The sequence below is a fragment of the Aspergillus udagawae genome (genome assembly GCF_001078395.1).
Source record: "Aspergillus udagawae IFM 46973 DNA, scaffold_8, whole genome shotgun sequence".
Taxonomy (NCBI): Eukaryota; Fungi; Ascomycota; class Eurotiomycetes; order Eurotiales; family Aspergillaceae; genus Aspergillus; species Aspergillus udagawae.
The window spans coordinates 688,498-707,721 of NW_025091271.1; the positions used below are offsets into that span (position 1 = coordinate 688,498).

Genomic DNA, 19,224 nt, shown 5'->3' on the forward strand with positions numbered 1-19,224 from the left:
GAGAGAGAGAGAAATATCACCGAACAGCATTGAAAGCGAGCATTGTCAAATAAGAATAAAATAATCGAACTCCGATAAGCGATGCCAACGGAAGACAACCGGCCAGAGCAACGCAAGGTAGCAAGCGCAAGAACAGATGCACGTCCTCGGCAGAGTCAAAATATTGTAGCAGCGTGACTAACCACTACGTAGGAAAAGGCGGCGGAGATGTTATTTTTTTTTGTTCGGCGGTGTCTTCCCCTCAGCCCAGAAGGGTTTAGGGCCAGTAAAGCTCCAGGAGGCTTGGCATGAGCTTTGCCTCAGGCATCCAATGACTTTCTCGGAAATTTCCAGAAGCTCCAGCGGGTAGAGCTCATTAATATGGGCCCAGCTCTCTCTCTCACTCTTTGTCCGTCATCTGCTGATTCTCTACCGCAATTGTTTCCAACCAGTTCCAGCATACCCGTCCTTGACAAAATATTGCAGTATGGCTGACGCTTTGAAAGCAGAGGGCAACAAGGCCTTCTCTGCTAAGGACTATCCTACCGCTATGTACGTATATATATACGCTACCCCGCTCGTCTGAATGAGGCTGCACGGGGTTCGCGGGAAAGAAGACTAACCGTTCTCTAAAATGGAACAGTGAGAAGTTCACACAGGCTATTGAAATTGAGCCTACCAACCACATTTTATACTCCAACCGGTCAGCTGTCTACGCTGCGCAGTCAGATTACCAGAAAGCTCTGGATGATGCCAACAAGGCCATTGAAATCAAGCCAGACTGGTCCAAGGGTTACAGCCGTAAAGGAGCCGCTTGCCGTGGTCTCGGAGACCTCTTGGGTGCTCACGATGCCTACGAAGAAGCTCTGAAGCTCGACCCCAGCAACGACCAGGCCAAGTCTGGTTTCAACGCTGTGAAGAGGGCCATCGATGGCGAAGCACGGGCCGACGGTGTCGACCCTACCGGTGGATTGGGTGGGATTTTCAACGACCCTCAGATGTTCCAGAAATTAGCCAGCAACCCCAAGACTTCCCACCTTCTTGCAGACGCCGACTTTATGTCGAAACTTCATCGCCTTCAGCAAAACCCCAACAGCATGGGCCCCCAGGAGATCCAGGATCCCCGTTTCTTACAGGTTATGAGTGTGTTGCTGGGTATCGACATGAGCTTTGGAGCTCCCCCGGAGGCCGCTGGCTCCTCTCAGGCTGCGGAAGCTGAGGAGGACGTGCCGATGCCCGACGTCAAGCCCGCTGCTGCCGAAAAGAAGAAGGAACCCGAACCGGCACGCGAGCCTGAGCCTGAGCCCGAGGATGAGGAGACTCTTGCGAAGAAGAAGGCCCGGGAAGCTGGTGACGCCGAGAAGAAGATCGGCAACGACTTCTACAAGAAGAAGCAATTCGATGAGGCTATTGATCACTACACCAAGGCTTGGGAGCTCAACAAAGACATTACATACTTGAACAACATCGGTGCGGCCAAGTTCGAGAAGGGTGATCTCCAGGGTGCCATCGAAGTCTGTCAGAAGGCCGTTGAAGAAGGTCGCGAACTTCGGGCAGATTTCAAGGTCATCGCCAAGTGAGTTTTTGCAGTCTTCGTCTTCTTCCTTTTCTCAGCTAACAATTTCCCTTCCATAGGGCCTTCGCGAGAATCGGTAGCGCTTATGAGAAGCTCGGTGATTACACACAAGCTATTGAATACTACCACAAATCCCTCACTGAACACCGCACTCCCGAAGCTCTCACCAAGCTCCGCAACGCAGAAAAGGCCAAGGACAAGGCCGAGAAAGAGGCGTACATTGACCCTGCCGAGGCAGAAAAGGCTCGCGAGCTCGGCCAAAAGAAGTTCCAGGAGGCGGACTGGCCCGGTGCTGTTGAAGCCTTTACTGAGATGACCAAGCGTGCTCCTCACGACCCCAGAGGATTCTCGAACCGTGCCGCTGCCCTCATCAAGCTTATGGCTTTCCCTCAGGCCGTTCAGGATTGCGACGAGGCTATCCGCCGTGATCCCAAGTTCATCCGCGCCTATATTCGCAAATCACAAGCTCTGGTTGCCATGAAGGAATACAACAGGGCCTTGGATGCCTGCACAGAAGCCGCAGAGCAAGACGACGGAACCCACGCCCGTGAGATCGACCAGCAGCAACAAAAGTGTCTGGAGGCTCAGTTCAGCGCTCGTGCTGGCGAGACGGAGGAGCAGACCATGGAGAGAATCCAGAACGACCCCGAGGTAAGTCATTTTAGCCTTCTCCATTAGTAGCGCAGTAGTTCTAACGTGACGCACACAGATCATGTCGATCCTTCAGGACCCAGTCATGCAGAGCATCCTCCAGCAGGCCAAGAGCGACCCTGCTGCCCTGCAAGAACACATGAAGAACGTCCAGGTTCGGACGAAGATCCAAAAACTCATGGCGGCTGGTGTCATTCGTCTCGGTCGGTAAACGATTCGGGCTCTCGTCACGGAGATATGATGGAAATGATCTGCAGATACTCTTTTGCAAGCTTCAAAATTGACCTTGCAACGACTTACCGTTCCCTCAGACGTTGTAATGAGGTGATGATGCATGTTTGTTGTACGCTCTAGTTAATCATGATATGTTATGAACATACCACTGCTTCTTACAGTGCTTTTGTAACTCGAAGAGTTACACCAAGTATAGTTAAGCTCAACATACAGAGCCGCCTAAGGTAGTATTGTATTACATCAGCCGCTATCTCGTGGGTTGGAAGGAGACAGTTTGTTCTTCATGCTATCTCGCATGTCATAACGGGTACCGTTTCATGAAGGTACATCTGATGGGTATATGTACAGTGAAATAACAACATCGCATAGTGAACGCCAGAACAGAAAAAAAAGACATAACAGCAGAGACCACCTACTTGCCCAAGATTGACTTGCAATGTGGGCAATACCAAGTTCCCACCGGCTCCCTTGTCAGACCAACACACTTCCAATGGAACCACTCGTAGGGACAATTGGGGTTATCACAGGCGACCATGTCTCCATGACTGACACTGCGGCAGGTACAGTAGACCTTGGTATCCTCGTTGCCCTCCTCTTCCTCATCCTCCTCGTCAATGTCCTCGTCCATGCGTCTAGAATCACTGGCGTTGGAATCCGACGCCTCGGCGCTGCTGAGGAGCGAATCGTCCTCTTCTTCATCGCCGCCAACAGCGGACGGGGACTTCTTGGTCGCACCGCCGAGCTTGACACGACCACTCGCGCTGGAAGAGCGTTTCGTCGCTTTACCATGGGCCTTGATCTTCTTGAGTTGCTGATGAGGCGCGACTTTCTTAGTGGCGGCCTTCTTGATTGCGCCCGTTGCCCGCGGCCCGGCGCTGCCTGCGCGACTGGAAGCCGGTGTGCCTGCCTTGGGCGTGCCGGGGCCAAGGGATGACTGCCGGAGATTCGAGGACGCAGCGGGAAGAGTACCCAACGATGCGTTGAGACGGCGACGCTTGTTTTCTACCGCTCCTGCCGATGATTCGCGTTGTCGTTGTTGGAAGTGGGTTGTGCCAGACGGGGTTGCCGGAGCTGAGCTGCGCGCGATGCCTTGCGTGGCTAACGCGGCTGAACTTGTAGACCGCGCAAGCGACTGGTTGAGCCGTTGCGAGATGCCTAGTAAAAGGTTGGTGTTGCCTGACGTGGGTTGGAGAGGTGAAGAAGCAGTAGTATCCGCGGCGGTTGCATCGGGAAAGAAAATCTTGGGCGGATCGCGGTACTGGTCTTTGTTGTTGAAAAGGGAGGGCAGAGGCGGATCATTCGGGAGTACACCATCGTTTTGTAGGTCGCGTATCTTGACGTCCAGTTTCTTGATTTGGCGATCGAGCAGGATACATGCTTTCTCGCTCAGATGTATCTTCTCGTCCTGTAACTGCTGCGCCCTGTCCAGATTCTGTAGAATCACCTTCGAGTACTGCTCTTCTTTAGGGTTCGGCGTGAGACTGCCATTGAGTTTGATGAATTTCTGTAAACTGCTATCGCGAGAGTTGATGGTTGAGCGACAATCCTGGATGATCTTGTCCTTGGCCTGGATCTCTTCCATCAAGTGGTTGATTTCTGCTGGAAGATTCGCCACATCGTGAACAAACTGCTCCAACACGGAGGCACAGTCCTCAGAACTATGCGCCATGTGTGACTGTTTAAATGAGCCTGGTTTTGATGCACCTATGCTGCAGAATCGCGCAGCCCAAGTCGTTTTATGATCGATTGGGATCAGTACAACGATCAGAGGTTGGTAGCCGGAGGTGGCGACTTGCGGCCAAGAGCGCTAATCCCTCTGGTACATGAGCCGTTTACCTCAAATTTGCTGACTAAGCTCTACCTTACTGGTCGAGCGGTTCCTTTTTTGCTCCTTGCCTCCTTGTTGCACTTCTACACTCCCAAACTCCCATCGTCGGTACGATTCCGTCTGCGGGGTTGATATTTTTGGCGCATACACCTTTGTCAAGCACGCAGTCCCTTTATCGTTGTTGTCACTTCATTGCACCGTTAGCCGCTCATTCCCTAAGATTGTTTGCTCTAGATCTTCTTTTCTGTCCATTCCCTTAGCTTGGTACGGCAAAATATCATGATTCATCTGTATAGGCCCAGTTAATGAAATATGATCCTCTTTGTGCGCAACATACAAGGCGACACCATAGGATATATAAATCCTTGATATCTGTACAATCAAGATATCCTCTCACCACTCTTCTGCATTATCAAATGCAAAATTGTGTCCGGATGACGTCGCGTGCTCCTTGACAAATACATAAAGGTGCAAACAGTGCAGACAGTGCAAACAGCTTCTTATTTCGTTGATTCCCCGCGCTGCATGATTATCCAGCAACGGACTTTTTGCCAGCGCTATCGGATCTTTAGAGACTTTGTGACGCATATCACAAGTCGAGATCTCATCCGGCGCTGAATTTCTGAGCACCAAAGATTCAATTGAGGTGTGCAGGGTTGATACGGTTTGTCCACGATGGGTCAAGAGACGACCCCTCCGTACCCGGAGGGCATTTCCTCTCTTCTGGATACAGATTTGTATAAGCTGACAATGCAATGCGCTATTCTGAAATATTTTCCTGATGTTCGTAAGTTTTTGTCTCCGGTCATACAGCATAGAATTGCTCTGATCGAATTTCTTGCGCAGATGTTACATATGGCTTCACGAACCGTACCCCGCAAATGAAGTTGACGCGGGGTGCTCATAAATGGCTCCTGGAACAAATGGACAGTATGTGAATTTGTTCTCCTCAGCCTGTGGTATCTTGGTATTGACTCCCCTCCCTGGATAGGACTTGCCAATGTCCGTGTGACCGATGAGGAGATGGCTTTCCTGAAGAAGCAATGCCCATACTTCAACCATGCCTACCTCCGATACCTGGCTACGTTCCAACTCAAGCCTTCAGAGCAGATTGACATCAAGTTCACACCTGTACAAGACACGGGTAGCGATGACGACTTGGGAGATATTGAATATATGGTCAAGGGGCTTTGGGTCGAGACTATCCTTTACGAGATCCCACTCCTTGCCCTGACAAGTCAGGCGTACTTCATGTTCACCGACAAGGATTGGGATCACAGCAATCAAGAGGAAAAGGCCTTCCGCAAGGGGTGCACGTTGCTCGAGAACGGATGCATATTCTCCGAATTCGGCTCCCGACGTCGACGCGATTACCATACTCAGGACTTGGTCATGCAGGGGCTATGCCGGGCTGCTGAAGAGGGAAAGCGACAGGGGTGGAAGGGCGTCTTGTCAGGTACTAGCAATGTTCACTTTGCGATGAAGTATGGCGTGAGTCCCATTGGTACCGTGGCCCACGAGTGGTTCATGGCCATCGCGGCCATCACGGACGATTACGAGAATGCGAACGAGCTAGCTCTCCGGTACTGGCTCGGATGCTTCGGCGAAGGGGTATGTATTAGGTCCTTCTTATGACAACGCAGCCAAACCACTCATTATTGTACCAGGTCCTCGGCATCGCCCTCACTGATACATTCGGTACCCCGGCTTTCCTTGACGCTTTCCGGAAGCCGATCCCTCACCACACCAGCGCAGGTGTCGGTGCCGTCTCCACAACTGCATCGGGAGCGAACACAACAAGCGAGTCACAGCCTCAGAGCGAGGCCGAGACCAAACCACCGATCACCGCTCCCCTCCACGAGAACGACTCCCAACATTCTCCCAAGACATATGCGCAAGTCTACACAGGCGTTCGTCAGGACTCCGGCGACCCAGCCTACTTCGTCAAGATGGTCCGCGACTTCTACGATAAAGAAGGAATCAAAGAGAAGAAGACTGTGGTGTTTTCAGATTCGCTGAACATCGAGCACTGTCTCGAGTACAAAACCATAGCCGAGGAGGCCGGGTTCGCCCCCGTCTTCGGTGTCGGGACTTTCTTCACCAGTGAGTTCTGTCCCATCTAGTCCCCGTCAGCAGCTTCGCTAACCCTTCGACTCACAGACGATTTTACGAATATATCCGACGGCAAGAAATCGAAGCCGCTCAACATCGTCATCAAGATCGCTACGGCCAACGGCCGCCCGGCCGTCAAACTAAGCGACAACATGGGCAAGAATACGGGCGACAAAAGTATGGTGCAAGAGGTGAAGAAGAGGCTAGGGTACATCGAGCAATACTGGGAGGAAGGGGATGAAAGCAATCGCTGGGCAAAGCAGAGGTAGCATACGCTACTACTGTTGTTTAACGAGCTGAAGCAGCTCTTGTACATCTTGCACACATCGAGATACAAACCATGGGATAGACTCGACCTAGATATAGATGATTCATTGCTACCTGATAGTGTATTTTTAATACAACAGCAACGAACAGGCTTTTTTGGATGATGCGCGATCCGCAGCTACATTCAATGGAACGATCCCTATGCATAGTTAAAACATAATATGTATTGGTAATCATGTACAATTTTAGAAGCGAATCGTGGATATCACAAACAGACGCAAATGCAATTATACACCGGCCCAAAAGTAAGTCAACCAAAGGAAATCGTCATCATGCAGGATGTCGTTAATATGAATCAAGAGCCAGACCCAGATCCCTGTCCAAATCGCCAGTGATACCGCAATGGCTATGGCTTACCGAGCCTGTCCCGGAATAATCTGCATTTAGCTCTGGGCCTCCGAGAAGTTCGTCTGTCCAGTCTACGTCTAGTTCCGAGACTGAGGAGATATTCGTGTCTGCAGGCACGAAATCGGGGAAGGAGTCGACGTCAATGCGCAGCAGTTCCGCAGGAATGAATGAGCTGATTGTTTGAGGCGAAGGGAAGTTGTAGAGGTGGTCGTCGAAGTCATTTGTAGCGATAGGTTGTTGTTGCTGGTTCGTGTTTTCGGGTTCATTCTGAGATCGGGGGATAGAGGGGGCAATGCTGGCTCTGTTCGTTTGTAAGGACTCGGTGCGGTTTTGTTTGGGCTGCGCATCCGTTGCTCCCGCGAAGGGCCCTCGCCGATCAGGTGAATTATCCTTGGACGGAAAAGCTCTATGCGTGTTCGAATCGATGCTTTGTCTGCGTAATGGCGACTCTGGGGGTTGGAGCTGGTCGATGCTAACATTGCTGTATTCCATGATCTTAAGGAAAGTGCCAACACTATCGGACTGCACTTTAACTGCGGCTTCAATGTTGGCGACTTCCATGTCCGCGGCGGGATAGAGATCTCTCAGCCCTTGAAGCACCTGGATGCATCTCTGAAAGTGGTGAAGGCTAGTTTCTCGGACGGTAGGGTTGTTGGACATGATATTCGACAGGTGCGCCACGGCTGCTGGTATGATCACAGTGACGCCGGATTGAGGTAGGAACCGAGTCAGATTTAACTGATTGAGCCCCTGTATAATGTGTGTGATTCCTAAAGCTGCATCGTGCATCTTCGATCGCGCAGTTTGCGTTATTTCAGCGCGCGATTTGTCCGGATCCCGGCCATAAGCCCACGGCCTGTGCAGCGCGCTTATGGTCGCATGATAGAGCATTCTTAGCATGGCACCATGTAGTAGAAGAACGTCTTCTCCATCCGTGAAGTTGGTTTTGGATGCAGGAATGTATTGCGCATCCTTCGGCAGGGCGCTGAGCCACGAGTCCAGTCTTTGGCTGCATCGAGCCAGCTCAGATTCCGAGGCCTGCCGCGGAACAAGTGTAATGGTGGTTCTATTGGTCACACCGAACTGGCACTGAGACGTTGTGTATTGCGCGAATAGTACCCGGCCAATGCTCTGGCAAAGCTTAGTTTTCTCAATGAACATAGTCGCTAGACGTTTCTGGTGGGACACATCCTCCAGTTGACGGCAGCGAAATATCTCAATCACGGACGGATGAAAGGGCTCAAAGTCAAAGTCGTCCAGTCGCAACATCGGAACGCTACTGGTTCCTTCATTGATCTGGGTTGGTCGCCTTAACCCCATGGCAATAAGACGGTCTCGACAGTACAAGCTCCACCACAGCCGGACCCGTAACCGTTTCATTCTGGGATCCATGTCGGATGTGGTGGGGTCTCTGTTCAATCCAATAGAGTGGGCCTGGGTGTTGCATATTCCTATCCAATCCCAGATGTCTCTTTGTGGGTTGTTAACGTGGTCCGACCAATATGTCATTAAGAGGAGCGTCTGCAAGATGGCGATCCGATCTTCTTCACAGTCGAGCGAATAGAGCAACTGATGTAAAGAATTAGACACGACCTTGACCATTTCCTGACAGCGTACATACCCTTAATCGTTCATAGAAAGCATTCCGTGCACTCTTTCGTGTCGTATAACCAGCATCTTGCAAATGTTTAAAGTCCACAAATGCCGTGGCAACAAACATCACGGCCTGGAACAAGAGGAGGCTTATGTTTCCTTCGGGGTCATTTTGTGCGACACATCGCAGGAACTCTTGCAGGTTCAGGACCGGCATGAAACTGTGCACCCATTGAATATAGCATCGTAGTAGCTCATTCCGCAGTCCGCTCTCGGGAATCGAAAGCGCGCCTCGAAATCGCAGAAACTCCAGGTCCTCCGATGATATTCGACTAGGTAGAGGCTTTAGGAAACGCGGTTCGTCATCAAGGATCGCAATGAGAGGGTCAAAATCCGGGTCAATAAGATCTTGTACTGTGGAGACCATGTTGGCCAGTGGAAGGGTATGTTGCACGGCGGGGTTCCCAGCTGTCCGCCGACCTAGCGACGGTTTGGAGTCGAAGAGCCATGGCGTGCGGGCATCGTATCCAAGAAGGTTGCTCTTTGTGGCGTTGGGGTTCTCTGCATCAATGTCTACGTTAGACAGCTTGCGCTTGGTGGTTACCATCCTGAGAGAGGTAATTTGGATATGGCTGCGCCTGCAGCAAAACGATGCACTCTGATATACATGGGCCGGATCTGAGCGGCCTAAGAAGAATCAAGAAGGGGATCGATGGCCTTCTCTAATTCTAGGTTTGCACATGATCACATCGTGTACAGCCATTTCCCCGGCCGCTGGAGGAAAGCCGTCTTCGGAGTTTGTGCGGGGTTTTTGCGGGGATTTGACAACTCTGGCGTCTTGGCGATATCAAATGTGCATTATTGGTCTAGACTGATGGAATCATTCTTCAACGAAGCGCTAGAGAAAGATAGCAGAGGATACAAGACTATGCGCCCCAATGCTTGTGCGATCACATTTGCTGGCAGCTCTGAGAGAGGCGTTGGAACACCTCAGGAGCGGTGGCATCAGGCGCTAGAAAATAACCTGAAGCACCATCACTCTTCATTCAGGAGTCTGATTTTGAAGAAAGGCACCGAAGACATGAAGGTGTCAGTCTACTGATGTTCCTGGTCACAATCAGGGAGCAATGCCACTCTTCTCCAGCAAAGTCCTCTTGTCGTTTCTACGGACATGCTACCTCCATCTTACTTTCCAGGGAACAGAGGGTCAGACCAAAAAGATGACAAGCAGCCAAAGGCGCAAAATGTCATATGTAATAGCAGATCCCATGTACTTAGACGGAGACGGGGGATGAGCGACTGATGAGCGTCGAAAATCGAGAACCGCGCCCCTCGAAGATCATATTTCAAAAACGTATTTGCTCTCCTTTGATGCAAATTTGCTACTTGTGAACGATTTTTGAGTGGCCAAGCAAGATCAGACAGCACAGCCCTCGCACCACGATGTCTATCAGAACGCCATTTGATATTCAATGCAGAAGCTGGGTAATCCGAGTATTCACCCAAAAGATATATGCCCACCAAAACGCAAAATATAGTACATGTAGCCATTAAATCAAGGCCGGGACAAAATATCTTAGAAGAAAAGTGTCCTCATCCGTGTCATCATCGAGTGGTTGTCGAAAACTCTGCGGCCTATACCGGAGGTTCAGGCCGCGGATGTCCAGGATTTCATCGGAGTTTGTTTACAGACTGTTCCAATCAGTTTCTGTCCCGAGAATGGTGTTGAGAGCTGTGCTAGAGATCAAACGCATGTGAAGTATGCTTCGACTTACGGAGGGAGGAGGAACTCGCTGAGGCTGCTGTGAAGGAATGCAACGCCGGCCTAAGGATTTGGAGCGTTAGCCGTGATCCTTCCAGGAAAGCTTTCGGAGAGAATAAGATAAGAGGCACTTACACCGAAGACCAGAAGGCTTCTGACGATGGTGGCATTCTCGGGCGCGGTCAGCTCTTCATATGCAGCTGCGAAGATGCCCTTCTGGGGGCGACCGGAGCCGGCAACAACGACACGCTGGTTGGGAGCCATGATGTGGTCTGAAGATAAGATGGCAATTTTCTAGCGTAATAGCTTAGAATAGGTGATGGCGATCAAGGAGCAGACGTTAGAGGGTAATTGATGGCCTGCGGAGGGAACGCCGCTCCGAGAAATCTTTCAAGTGCTCGGCTCTTGGCATCGCTAATTGCGTCTCTAGCTTGCCGCGGCACCCGTATCTCCTCCAAAGTAGCTTGCGCGACCAATTGTAAGAAAGGTGATTGCAAGAATACATACTCAAAAGAGAGCCTAATAGTCATCTTCGGAGGCCGAAAATAATTTCCCTTTTACTATATTGCTGGTGGCTCCAGGATTGCTGCCCCGTCCTTTGCAGGAAAGTTTTCTGTACCCTCCTGCGCGCCGCGCACCTCGCAACCATGACGAGCATAGACGACCTCTTCAAGGTACAGGTTCCTCAGGATGTCATCGTTAGATCCAAGCTAATTGCAATAAGAAACCTCTTTCGGCAGCGAGCGCCAAACGCAAGCTAGAGGTTGCACAAGATCCGAGTATGTTCCCATACGTCCCTGCGCCTAACCATCCTACAAGTCCGTTTGCTCACGCGCAATGTCAGATGAGCTATACAAAGCAGCGAAGTTAGACGCGAATGGTGATGTCAAGTCGAAAGGAAAAGCACCGATGGTGGAGGAAGATGTTGAGGACGACGGCGAGGCTGGTCCGGAACTACCACCTGATTTCGATGCCGAGGATATCCCAGACGATGAAGAAGGGCGATTCTTCGGGGGTGGAATGGAGCGCAAAACAGCCCAGGCAATGCAATACATCGACCAGCAGGATGAAGGAGAGGCAGCGGTATGGAAGGATCTGAGACAGCAATGTCAACCTAGACCCTGCACTAACGTTGCTTTAGCCCGAGAAATTCGATTCTGCCTGGTTGCGACGGCTGGCCCTCACCTTTGAAAGGAAGATATCGAAAAACGCCGAGCTCCGCGGGAAGTTTGAGAATGATCCCCAGAAGTGAGTTGACTGGGCCTCACTGCTTGATGAGACAAATAGCGCTCACAATGTGCCCAGGTTCATGACCTCGGAAGCCGATCTAGACACGGAGATCAAAGGACTCTCAATCTTATCCGAACACCCCGAATTATATGCAGAATTCGCCAAATTGGGATGTGTGGGCTCTCTAACATCATTGCTGTCCCATGAGAACGCAGATATTGCCATTGACGCAATCCAGATCATCTGTGAGTTGACGGATGAAGATGTAGAGGCTGAACAGGAACAGTGGGATGCTCTCGTCAATGCATTGGTATGTGCGGCCTTCGCTTCACGGAATGATTGCTGACGATACTAGTTGGATGCCGACCTCATTGAGCTCCTGACTCAAAATCTGTCACGGTTGGATGAAACATCTGAAGCTGATAGAGCAGGCGTATACTATGTGCTAAGTATGCTCCTCTTTGGTTTATATTTTGTTAGGACATGACGCTAACTTTCGTAACCAGACGTCCTGGAAAACCTGGCTTCTCAAAACACAATTGCGGAAAAGATTGGTCAAGAGTCGACCGTATTATCGTGGCTTCTCTCTCGCATACAGCAGAAAGAAAATCCGGTCAGTCAAAATAAGCAGTACTCCGCAGAGGTTTTGGCCATTCTGTTACAATCATCTTCCAAAAACAGAGAAAAATTCATTGGCCTTGATGGTGTCGATATTATACTTCAACTACTCAGCCACTACCGCAAACGCGACCCTGAAAAGGACTCGGACGAGGAAGAGTATGTGGAGAATCTATTTGACTGTTTGATATGTCTTGTCGACGAAGATTCTGGGAAGGAGAAATTTCTGGAAGGCGAAGGCATTGAGCTTGCTCAGATTATGTTGAAGGAAGGCAAATTCAGTAAGCAACGTGCCTTGCGAGTCCTTGACCATTGTCTGGGCGGACTGGGAGGCGGACCTGCGTGCGAGCGTCTAGTCGAAGTTGCAGGTCTGAGAACAATTTTTGGAATGTTCATGCGAAAGGTAGGCGTCTTCCCTCAATAGACTGTCACCGGCCGTAACTGACGCCAAATAGCAAGAAAGCCAGACAATAGAACATCTGTTGGGAATCTTTGCTTCACTGTTACGCCTCTTACCAGGAGGTTCGGCTCCACGCATTCGTACCCTTGCCAAATTCATGGAAAAGGACTACGAAAAGATTGTGAAGCTCGTGAAGCTAAGACGGGACTATGCTTCAAGGGTGTCGCCGGTTGAACAAGCCATTGAGGAGGAACGGAAGAACTACACAGACGAAGAGCAAGAAGTCATGGCTGCAGAATGGCTCTCTAGACGCTTTGACGCTGGTCTTTTCTCTCTACAGGTTTGTTTGATATCTTTCATCTTTCTAGAACTGATTGACTAACATTCATTTCACCCACAGTTAATTGATGTTTTACTAGCGTGGCTGGTGGCTGAGGATGATGGAGCAAAGCGGAAAATCATTTCACTGCTAGCAGATAGGGACGAGGATCTGTCCATTATCAAGGCGACGTTGAAAGGTAAGCAGCATTTACTGGAAGTGTTCCCTTCTTCCGTACTAACTTCTTTTCCATCAGAGCAAATGGAGGGACTTGCAGATGATGAGCCTGGGCAAAAGGACCATAAGGAAATGCTCGGGACCTTACTACAGTTCTTATAGAATCAGCGTATCAACGCATGTCATGAATAAAAGATGAAAGAGAGAGTCGAGCGATGATTATCGCCCTCTTCAGATACCATGATTCATTTGTAGGCCAATAGATGTAACAATATCACGTGACTCAAATTTCCTATTCTGTTCTAGTGGAGGACTAGTGCCAAGTCGGGGTCGAGGCGCTAGTGGCGGCTCTCTTCTCAAGATCCATCAGCAGCCGGAGAATCGAAGCGTCCAGCTTTGCTCCATCCAACATCCTCTGCTGCAGGGGATCTCTCACTTTCCATCAATCAAACTGAGATTCCCGGCTTAGTGAACCCTCTTAAGTGTCGCTTTTTGAGCACACTTGCGCTGGTCTCACTGCTCGTCGCAGCAGTTGATCAACACAGAAGAGGGATCTTTTCTTGTTTGAGCGCGTCGCTCCCTCCCTGCGCTCAACACGTTTTTCGTTAATCGCCCGTCTCAAAACCGATCCGATTTCCGTCAAAATGGCTGAATACGATGATGCGTACGAGGAGGAGTTCTACGATGAGATGGAGGAGGGGATCACGTCGGAGGACTGCTGGACGGTTATCTCCTCCTTCTTCGACACGAAGGGTTTGGTATCGCAGCAGCTGGACTCTTTCGATGAGTTCGTCTCATCAACAATGCAGGAGCTGGTAGAGGAACAAGGCCAGGTCACCCTCGACCAGACGCTGCCTCCTTCGGATGATGAAGTCGACCCCGTCGTTCTCCGTCGGTACGAGCTCAAGTTCGGAACAGTCATGCTCTCGCGACCTTCGGTTACTGAGGGTGATGGTGCGACTACCATCATGTTGCCTCAGGAGGCTCGTCTGCGAAATCTCACCTACGCCAGTCCGCTCTACCTTGGTATCACTAAGCGAATCATGGAAGGTCGGGAACGGCTGATTGCAGATCGTGATGAGGACGACACGTCGCCAGATGCGGACGAGGACAGAAAGGCCCGTGGGACATATTTGCAGTGGGAACAGAAAGAACTCCCCGCTGATCAGGCGAAGGAGGAGACGGTGTTCATCGGAAAGATGCCCATCATGCTCAAGTCCAAGTACTGTATCCTGAAGGATCTGAGCGAGCAGGCGCTTTACAACTGGAACGAATGCCCTTACGACTCCGGTGGTTATTTCATCATTAACGGAAGTGAGAAGGTTTTGATTGCTCAAGAGCGAAGCGCCGGAAACACGGTGCAGGTCTTCAAGAAAGCGCCACCGAGTCCTACACCCTACGTTGCCGAGATTCGAAGTGCGGTCGAGAAGGGTTCCCGACTACTCTCGCAATTATCTCTTAAGCTTTTTGCTAAAGGAGACAGCGCCAAGGGTGGGTTTGGTCCTACAATCAGATCGACTCTCCCCTATGTTAAGACGGATATTCCCATCGTCGTCGTTTTCAGAGCACTGGGTGTGGTCTCGGACGAGGACATTCTCAACCATATTTGTTACGACAGGAATGACACCCCCATGCTCGAGATGCTGAAGCCCTGCATCGAGGAAGGTTTCGTCATCCAAGACCGCGAGGTTGCTTTGGATTTCATCGCCAAACGTGGATCCTCTCAGTCTAGCATGAATCACGAGCGTCGTGTCAGATACGCACGAGATATTATGCAGAAGGAGTTACTTCCCCATATCTCTCAGAGCGAAGGTAGCGAGACGCGCAAGGCCTTCTTCTTGGGTTACATGGTTCACAGACTCTTGCAGTGTGCTCTCGGTCGTCGCGATGTTGATGATCGTGATCACTTCGGAAAGAAGAGACTTGACCTTGCCGGCCCCCTGCTTGCCAATCTTTTCCGAGTTTTGTTCACGAGAGTCACTCGGGATCTCCAGCGATATGTCCAGAGATGTGTGGAAACCAATCGTGAGATCTACTTGAACATCGGTATCAAGGCCAGTACCTTGACTGGAGGTCTGAAATATGCCCTCGCCACCGGTAACTGGGGAGAACAGAAAAAGGCAGCAAGTTCGAAGGCAGGTGTCTCACAGGTGCTGTCTCGTTACACCTATGCCTCCACCTTGTCACATCTTCGCCGTACCAACACACCAATTGGTCGTGATGGTAAGATCGCGAAGCCTCGCCAGCTTCACAACACCCATTGGGGGCTGGTTTGTCCTGCAGAAACTCCTGAAGGTCAAGCTTGTGGTCTGGTCAAGAACCTGGCTCTCATGTGTTATATCACTGTCGGTACACCCAGCGAGCCCATCATCGATTTCATGATTCAGCGCAACATGGAAGTTCTTGAGGAGTTTGAGCCTCAAGTGACACCTAATGCAACGAAGGTTTTTGTGAACGGTGTTTGGGTCGGTGTCCACCGAGATCCCGCGCACTTGGTCAATACCATGCTCTCTCTGCGTCGGCGCAACATGATCTCTCACGAGGTCAGCTTGATTCGGGACATTCGCGAGCGTGAATTCAAAATCTTCACAGACGCTGGGCGTGTATGTCGACCACTTTTCGTCGTTGACAATGACCCAAAGAGCGAGAACTGCGGCTCGCTGGTGCTCAACAAGGAACATATCCGCAAGCTAGAGCAAGATAAAGAACTCCCCGCGGACCTTGATCCCGAAGATCGCAGGGAACGCTATTTCGGTTGGGATGGTTTGGTCAAGTCAGGAGTTGTCGAGTATGTCGACGCCGAGGAAGAAGAGACTATTATGATCGTCATGACCCCAGAAGACCTCGAAATTTCCAAGCAGCTTCAAGCTGGTTACGCTCTTCCGGAGGAAGATGATCCCAACAAGCGTGTCCGGTCGATCCTGAGTCAAAAGGCACACACTTGGACGCACTGCGAGATTCATCCCAGTATGATTCTTGGTGTCTGTGCCAGTATCATTCCCTTCCCGGACCACAACCAGTCTCCTCGTAATACCTACCAGTCTGCGATGGGTAAACAAGCTATGGGTGTGTTCTTGACCAACTTTGACCAACGGATGGAGACGATGGCAAATATTCTCTACTACCCGCAAAAACCGTTGGCCACAACGCGGTCCATGGAATTCCTTCGGTTCCGTGAGCTACCAGCTGGGCAGAATGCTATCGTCGCCATTGCTACTTACTCCGGATACAACCAAGAAGATTCGGTCATCATGAACCAGAGCAGCATCGATCGCGGTCTGTTCCGCAGTCTCTTCTACCGCACATACACCGATACTGAGAAAATGGTTGGTCTGACTGTTGTCGAGCGGTTTGAGAAGCCCATGCGCTCGGATACGATCGGTATGAGAAAGGGCACCTACGATAAGCTCGATGAGGACGGTATCATTGCCCCTGGTGTGCGTGTCTCTGGAGAGGATATTATCATCGGGAAGACGGCCCCGTTGGCACCAGAGGCGGAGGAACTCGGCCAGCGCACCAAGGCACATACCAAGCTGGACGTGTCGACGCCCCTGAGAAGCACCGAAAATGGTATTGTGGATCAAGTCCTGGTCTCTACCAGCAATGATGACCTCAAGTTCGTCAAGGTGCGCATGAGGACGACCAAGGTCCCTCAGATCGGAGACAAGTTTGCCTCTCGTCACGGACAGAAGGGTACCATTGGTATTACCTACCGGCAGGAAGACATGCCGTTTACACGCGAGGGTGTTTCACCCGATCTTATCATCAACCCGCATGCTATTCCATCTCGTATGACAATTGCTCACTTGATCGAGTGCCAGCTCAGTAAAGTGTCGGCGCTACGTGGGTTCGAAGGTGATGCAACACCTTTTACTGATGTTACTGTCGACTCCATCTCTCGGCTGCTTCGGGAGCACGGTTACCAGTCTCGTGGCTTCGAAGTTATGTACAATGGACACACTGGACGCAAGTTGGTTGCGCAGGTGTTCCTGGGACCAACGTACTATCAGCGTCTGCGCCACATGGTCGACGACAAGATCCACGCCCGTGCCCGTGGACCGACCCAGATTCTGACCCGGCAGCCTGTGGAAGGTAGAGCCCGTGATGGTGGTCTGCGTTTCGGAGAGATGGAACGTGATTGTATGATTGCGCACGGTGCCAGCGCCTTCCTTAAGGAGCGTCTATTTGACGTCTCCGACCCGTTCCGTGTCCACATCTGCGATGACTGTGGACTCATGACCCCGATTGCGTAAGTTTTCTCTAACCCTTTGCAGATAGTCTGTCTGCATGACAATAAGCACTAGCTAACCGATAATTTCGCGTGGCAGGAAACTGAAGAAGGGGCTCTTCGAGTGTCGACTGTGTAACAACAAGCACAGGATCTCGCAAGTGCATATTCCGTATGCAGCCAAGCTTCTCTTCCAAGAATTGGCCGCGATGAATATCGCCGCTCGCATGTTTACCAATCGTTCTGGCGTGTCCGTGCGGTAAGGAAGGCAAGAACACAAATTGAGTGGACAGAGACATAAGAGGGTTTTGTACAATCTCCGTTCTTTTTTCCTTTACGACATGACCAAAACTATATCCGCTTTTGTCCCAGTCGCCCTTCTAATTATTTACGCGTTTTCATATTCAACTCCCTTCCCTTTTTGTGATCTCAACGGAGAGAGAACAGATTGATTTTTCCTTGTTTTGGCATTTCTCTGGCGTACAAAGGATGCAAGATGGACAGTCACTTACTCGACTTGATACTCTGTGATTTACATGCGACCGCTCTGAAAAATGGGCCTGAAGGGGAAGTGAGTGCTTGGTTCTTTTTCTCTTTATGTACTCAGCGAAAACTAGAATCACTTGGACTATGTTGAACCGCTTTTGTCATCTCGAGTTGTAGCCTGGTAGTCATACGCAGCTGTTATTAGAGGACAAGGACAAGGAGGACGACGACGACGATGATGAGGATGAGGACATATTGTCTTCCCCTCTTTCCATGCATGATGAATTGTCCTGAACCTTAAAGAATGCTATTCATCTGTATGTCTATCCTGCAGGAAGCGAAGTAGCTGATAGCGTGCATAAGGGCAGCCCGTGTGGTTGCTGAAGGGAGGCCTTCCACAAGCCTCGATTGGTGAGGGCCTCATCACAGTGGATAACAGGCGCCAAATCCAGGGTGGTGGTTGGTTAACGACTCTGCTATGTGGTTGGCTACTGGAAGATTTTTGAGCCCCTCCTGCTTGTGTATATACCAATCGTCTTCATTGTTTACCCGCCAGCGAGAAGCAGTCTCCACTCTGACAGCTGAAGATGGGCAAACGACTGTGTTGATTGGTTGCGGCAGTAGATATCATCTCCACCGCCAGTCATGTTCTTAGAATAGCCAGCAGGTGATGGCATCCAACATGCTCGTCCTACAGAACACCAACAGCAACCAGGAATCTACTGGATGTCTGGAGACTGAGAGAGCCTTAAAGGTGCCGCAGCCGCTGGTCTGCTTGACGAGCCTTCTCTTCCCCTTCTCTTTCTTTCTTTCTTCTCTTCAGCAAGCTTCTGTTGGTTTGAGCTGCCCTTAATTTGGAAGTATCCTGTGCACTGGTTGCACTGATTTTCGTCGTTATTATCGTTGTTTATTGCTGCTTCTTCTATACCACTAATTACTTTCCCCCCACTATATCAAGAAAACCCTCAAAGTCTTCCCTTCCCCATTTTACTCTATCAGACGAGCTGTGCTCTCTGATGATCTTGTTTATTCTCCTTTGCTCAGGATACTTCTAGATTATACAATCATCTTCCCACGGTTCTCAATCCTCGTCGCCGGCCGACGTTGTTCATTGTTAGCCGTTTCCAGCTCAAACTACTTGCTCGGGTCTTGTCAAAGAACTGGTTTCTTCTCTTTGCCAAGGTCTTCTTACACTTTTAATCTTTTCTGATTCTAATTCTGCCGTGGACTGGTTCCCGTCAGCCTTGAAAGAGAAAGAAGCGCACTCGTTGTGAGCGTTGCACTGCCTGCCTGCCAACCAACAAGCAGTCCAACCAACCAACCCACCAGACTTCGATCGAATAGACTCTGGCAGTC

General features: G+C 50.5%; 6 protein-coding genes across 6 annotated transcripts; 4 read left to right on the plus strand and 2 right to left on the minus strand.

Annotated features, from left to right (window-relative positions):
* Nucleotides 1-466: 466 nt before the first annotated feature.
* sti1 (Hsp90 cochaperone STI1) lies at nt 467-2,417 on the plus strand (the record flags this gene model as incomplete). The annotated part of the gene is made up of 4 exons (XM_043294590.1): nt 467-531; nt 623-1,555; nt 1,615-2,206; nt 2,265-2,417. 4 exons carry the CDS (start codon nt 467-469, stop codon nt 2,415-2,417), a joined length of 1,743 nt encoding a protein of 580 aa, XP_043150525.1.
* Nucleotides 2,418-4,943: 2,526 nt separating this feature from the next.
* On the plus strand, nt 4,944-6,649 carry Aud_009742 (nicotinate phosphoribosyltransferase; the record flags this gene model as incomplete). The annotated part of the gene is made up of 5 exons (XM_043294591.1): nt 4,944-5,055; nt 5,115-5,198; nt 5,260-5,879; nt 5,936-6,371; nt 6,429-6,649. The coding sequence occupies 5 exons, from the start codon at nt 4,944-4,946 to the stop codon at nt 6,647-6,649; spliced, it is 1,473 nt and encodes a 490-aa protein (XP_043150526.1).
* Nucleotides 6,650-6,992: 343 nt separating this feature from the next.
* On the minus strand, nt 6,993-9,255 carry Aud_009743 (transcription factor domain-containing protein; the record flags this gene model as incomplete). Its single annotated transcript, XM_043294592.1, has 2 exons — nt 6,993-8,624; nt 8,677-9,255. 2 exons carry the CDS (start codon nt 9,253-9,255, stop codon nt 6,993-6,995), a joined length of 2,211 nt encoding a protein of 736 aa, XP_043150527.1.
* Nucleotides 9,256-10,349: 1,094 nt separating this feature from the next.
* Aud_009744 (putative TOM core complex subunit Tom6) lies at nt 10,350-10,674 on the minus strand (the record flags this gene model as incomplete). Its single annotated transcript, XM_043294593.1, has 3 exons — nt 10,350-10,356; nt 10,424-10,473; nt 10,546-10,674. The coding sequence occupies 3 exons, from the start codon at nt 10,672-10,674 to the stop codon at nt 10,350-10,352; spliced, it is 186 nt and encodes a 61-aa protein (XP_043150528.1).
* A 383-nt stretch (nt 10,675-11,057) lies between these two features.
* Aud_009745 (beta-catenin-like protein 1) lies at nt 11,058-13,316 on the plus strand (the record flags this gene model as incomplete). Its single annotated transcript, XM_043294594.1, has 10 exons — nt 11,058-11,084; nt 11,135-11,189; nt 11,255-11,493; nt 11,552-11,658; nt 11,716-11,950; nt 11,996-12,089; nt 12,147-12,661; nt 12,714-12,998; nt 13,059-13,176; nt 13,234-13,316. 10 exons carry the CDS (start codon nt 11,058-11,060, stop codon nt 13,314-13,316), a joined length of 1,758 nt encoding a protein of 585 aa, XP_043150529.1.
* A 482-nt stretch (nt 13,317-13,798) lies between these two features.
* On the plus strand, nt 13,799-17,645 carry Aud_009746 (DNA-directed RNA polymerase II subunit RPB2; the record flags this gene model as incomplete). The annotated part of the gene is made up of 2 exons (XM_043294595.1): nt 13,799-17,403; nt 17,483-17,645. 2 exons carry the CDS (start codon nt 13,799-13,801, stop codon nt 17,643-17,645), a joined length of 3,768 nt encoding a protein of 1,255 aa, XP_043150530.1.
* Between the last annotated feature and the right edge of the window lie 1,579 nt (nt 17,646-19,224).